The sequence below is a fragment of the Penaeus vannamei genome, chromosome 23 (assembly GCF_042767895.1).
Source record: "Penaeus vannamei isolate JL-2024 chromosome 23, ASM4276789v1, whole genome shotgun sequence".
NCBI classification, from domain to species: Eukaryota; Metazoa; Arthropoda; class Malacostraca; order Decapoda; family Penaeidae; genus Penaeus; species Penaeus vannamei.
The window spans coordinates 2,515,629-2,518,128 of record NC_091571.1 but is presented as its reverse complement, the minus strand read 5'-3'; the positions used below and the strand labels follow the sequence as shown (position 1 = coordinate 2,518,128).

Here is a 2,500-nt window from a genome sequence, read left to right as displayed (position 1 = left end):
TGGGTAAGTTAGGTTACCCAACCCAACCTAACCTAACCTAACCTAACCCAACCCAACCCAACCTAACCCAACCTAACCTAACCCAACCTAACCTAACCCAACCCAACCCAACCTAACCTAACCTAACCCAACCCAACCTAACCTAACCCAACCCAACCTAACCTAACCCAACCAACCCGGACCCCTTTCCCTGGGCGTATTTCCTGACCCCTTTCCCTGGGGTATTGCCATACCCCTCACCTGGGTTTATTTAGCAGTATAAACGAAGCATACCTTCCAAACCCCCGTATTATGTATTTTACAGAAAGCTCACAGTATTGTTTACATTCGAGACGGTCCGAGACAACGAGGTTTGTGGACTGTAGAGAGGAAGCTTTTGAATTTCAATTAAAGCACAACCAGTGAGGTCCCCACAATTTTATTAACTTCCCCGACAGGTACGAACACTAGTCAATAATTCTGTTATTCTTTCCTTTGTATATATAGTGCGGATGCCTAAGTTAGTATTGCCCAAAGAATTTCTGTCCTGAATATTTTGAACCACTAGAGGACAAATATCACTTACGGAAATCTTGAAATCGCGTGAAATAAAGATCAATTCAACGTAATAAAGAGAAAAAAAAGGGTATTTTGCCCCCTCTTTCTGACCAGAAGAGCTCAGCCTCACCTGCACGACCTCGCCCGGCGGAGGAGGCTTGAAGTACTTGTTGACCTCGGCCGTGACCTGCTCCAGGAAGGACTTGCCGGCGCCCCAGCCTCCCTCGCCCTCGTCGCTGCTCCTGGAGGGCGGCGGGCGGCGCGGGCGGGCGCTGCGGGGCTCGAATGGGCTGAGGGCGGGAGGCAGGGCGGGGGGCGTGAGGTTTCTAAAACACTTGAAGCGCTTTTGGGCAGAAATCACATTCCTTTCTACATGATTAACCTATTTGATTACTTTTCTGCAAATGAACAAACACATACAAATATATGTGTACACACACATACACATACACACACACACACACACACACACACACACACACACACACACACACACACACACATATATATATATATATATATATGTGTGTGTGTGTGTGTGTGTGTGTGTGTGTCTGTGTGTGTCTGTGTGTGTGTCTGTTGGTCTGTGTGTATACATGTATATATTTCCACATCTGTGCGTGTGTGAAAATATATACACTTTCGACCCGCCCACCCTCGGCCCCGCCCCTCGCCCGGGTCGCCGTGAGGCCTGACCCACGACTCACCCCCTCGGCGCCGTATTGATGTTGTCCAGCCTCTTGGTCCTCATGATGATGGCCATGCGGTGGACCAGCTTGATGTTGTCCTCGCAGATCTTCCCCTGGCGGTCCTTCTCGAGGCGGAGCTTCTTCAGCTTGAGGATCAGGTGCGGGTATTCTCGAGGAGGACCGGCATCGATCCGCGGGAGGGCGCTCTGGACCTGGTGGGGAAAGGGGGGGAGCGAGGGAGGGAGGAGGGGAAGGGGGAAGGGCGAGGGAGGGGAGGGGGAGGGAGGGAGGGAAGGGGGAAGGGCGAGGGAGGGGGGGGCGAGGGAGGGAAGGGGGAGCGAGGAAGGGAGAGAGGGAGGGCGAGGAAAGCGAGGGAGGGAAGGGGGAGGAGGGGGGCGAGGGAGGGAAGGGGGGAGGAGGGGGGTTGTGTCAGCAGTTTGTTGTCACAAATTTCGAAGAGAAATATATGAATGAGAATCAGTTTCTATATTTCTATATTTTATTTTCCAAAATTATACGTATTACATATTTTTTACGTATTATGATTTTGTGTTCTTATATAGCATTGTATAAACAAAAATATTTATTTAATTACAACGTCTTCTTCACACCAGATAAACGCCAATACATCCCGATATATAGGCCTATATCTTCCCTTCTTTGTATCAATTCCTTAAAAAAAAAGAAAAAAATCAATAACACCCCCAAAAAAACAGAAATGAACAAAAAATAAAAAAACAAATACTTAGAAATGTAAAAGAAGAAGAAGGAGGAGAAGAAGAAGAAGAAGAAGAAGAGAAGAAGAAGAAGAAGAAGAAAAATAAAAAGAAAAATAAAAAGAAAAAAAAGAACAAAAAGAAAAAGAAAAGGAAAAAGAAGAAAAGGAAGAAAAAAGATGAAGAAAGAAGAAGAAGAAAGAGAAAAAAATATATATATATCCCAACCTCTCTTACCCTCAACCCTTTCCCCACTGACCTTCCTCCTGTGATCATTATACCGTCGATCCTGGAAGGGTTTCTCTATCACGACCTCCCGCCGGGTCAACATGACTGCGTGAACCGAGGTCAATTCCTGGAGGGGAAGTGAAGGTCACGAACCCTAGGAGGTCTGTAGTCCATGCCTCTCTTGGGATTTTGGGGGAAAAAGGGCATCAGGGTTATTGTTATTACGAGTAACTTGTGTTTTGTTGTTATTGTCGTTAATATGTTTGTTTTTCTTTTTTTGTCTTTATGATATTTGATTTTCTTGTCGTTAATATGATGTTTGATTTTCCT

General features: G+C 46.2%; 1 protein-coding gene across 1 annotated transcript in view; it reads right to left on the bottom strand.

Annotated features, from left to right (window-relative positions):
• LOC113816001 (ribonuclease E) overlaps positions 1–2,500 on the bottom strand; it is a 12,418-nt gene that overhangs the window by 7,714 nt on the left and 2,204 nt on the right. The window contains exons 2-4 of the mRNA XM_070137511.1: positions 2,202–2,350; positions 1,245–1,438; positions 668–827 (exon numbers count right to left, since the gene is read on the bottom strand). Of these exons, the coding sequence (XP_069993612.1) occupies positions 668–827; positions 1,245–1,438; positions 2,202–2,273 (426 nt within the window). The 5' untranslated portion in view covers positions 2,274–2,350. The remainder of the gene's footprint in view (positions 1–667; positions 828–1,244; positions 1,439–2,201; positions 2,351–2,500) is intronic.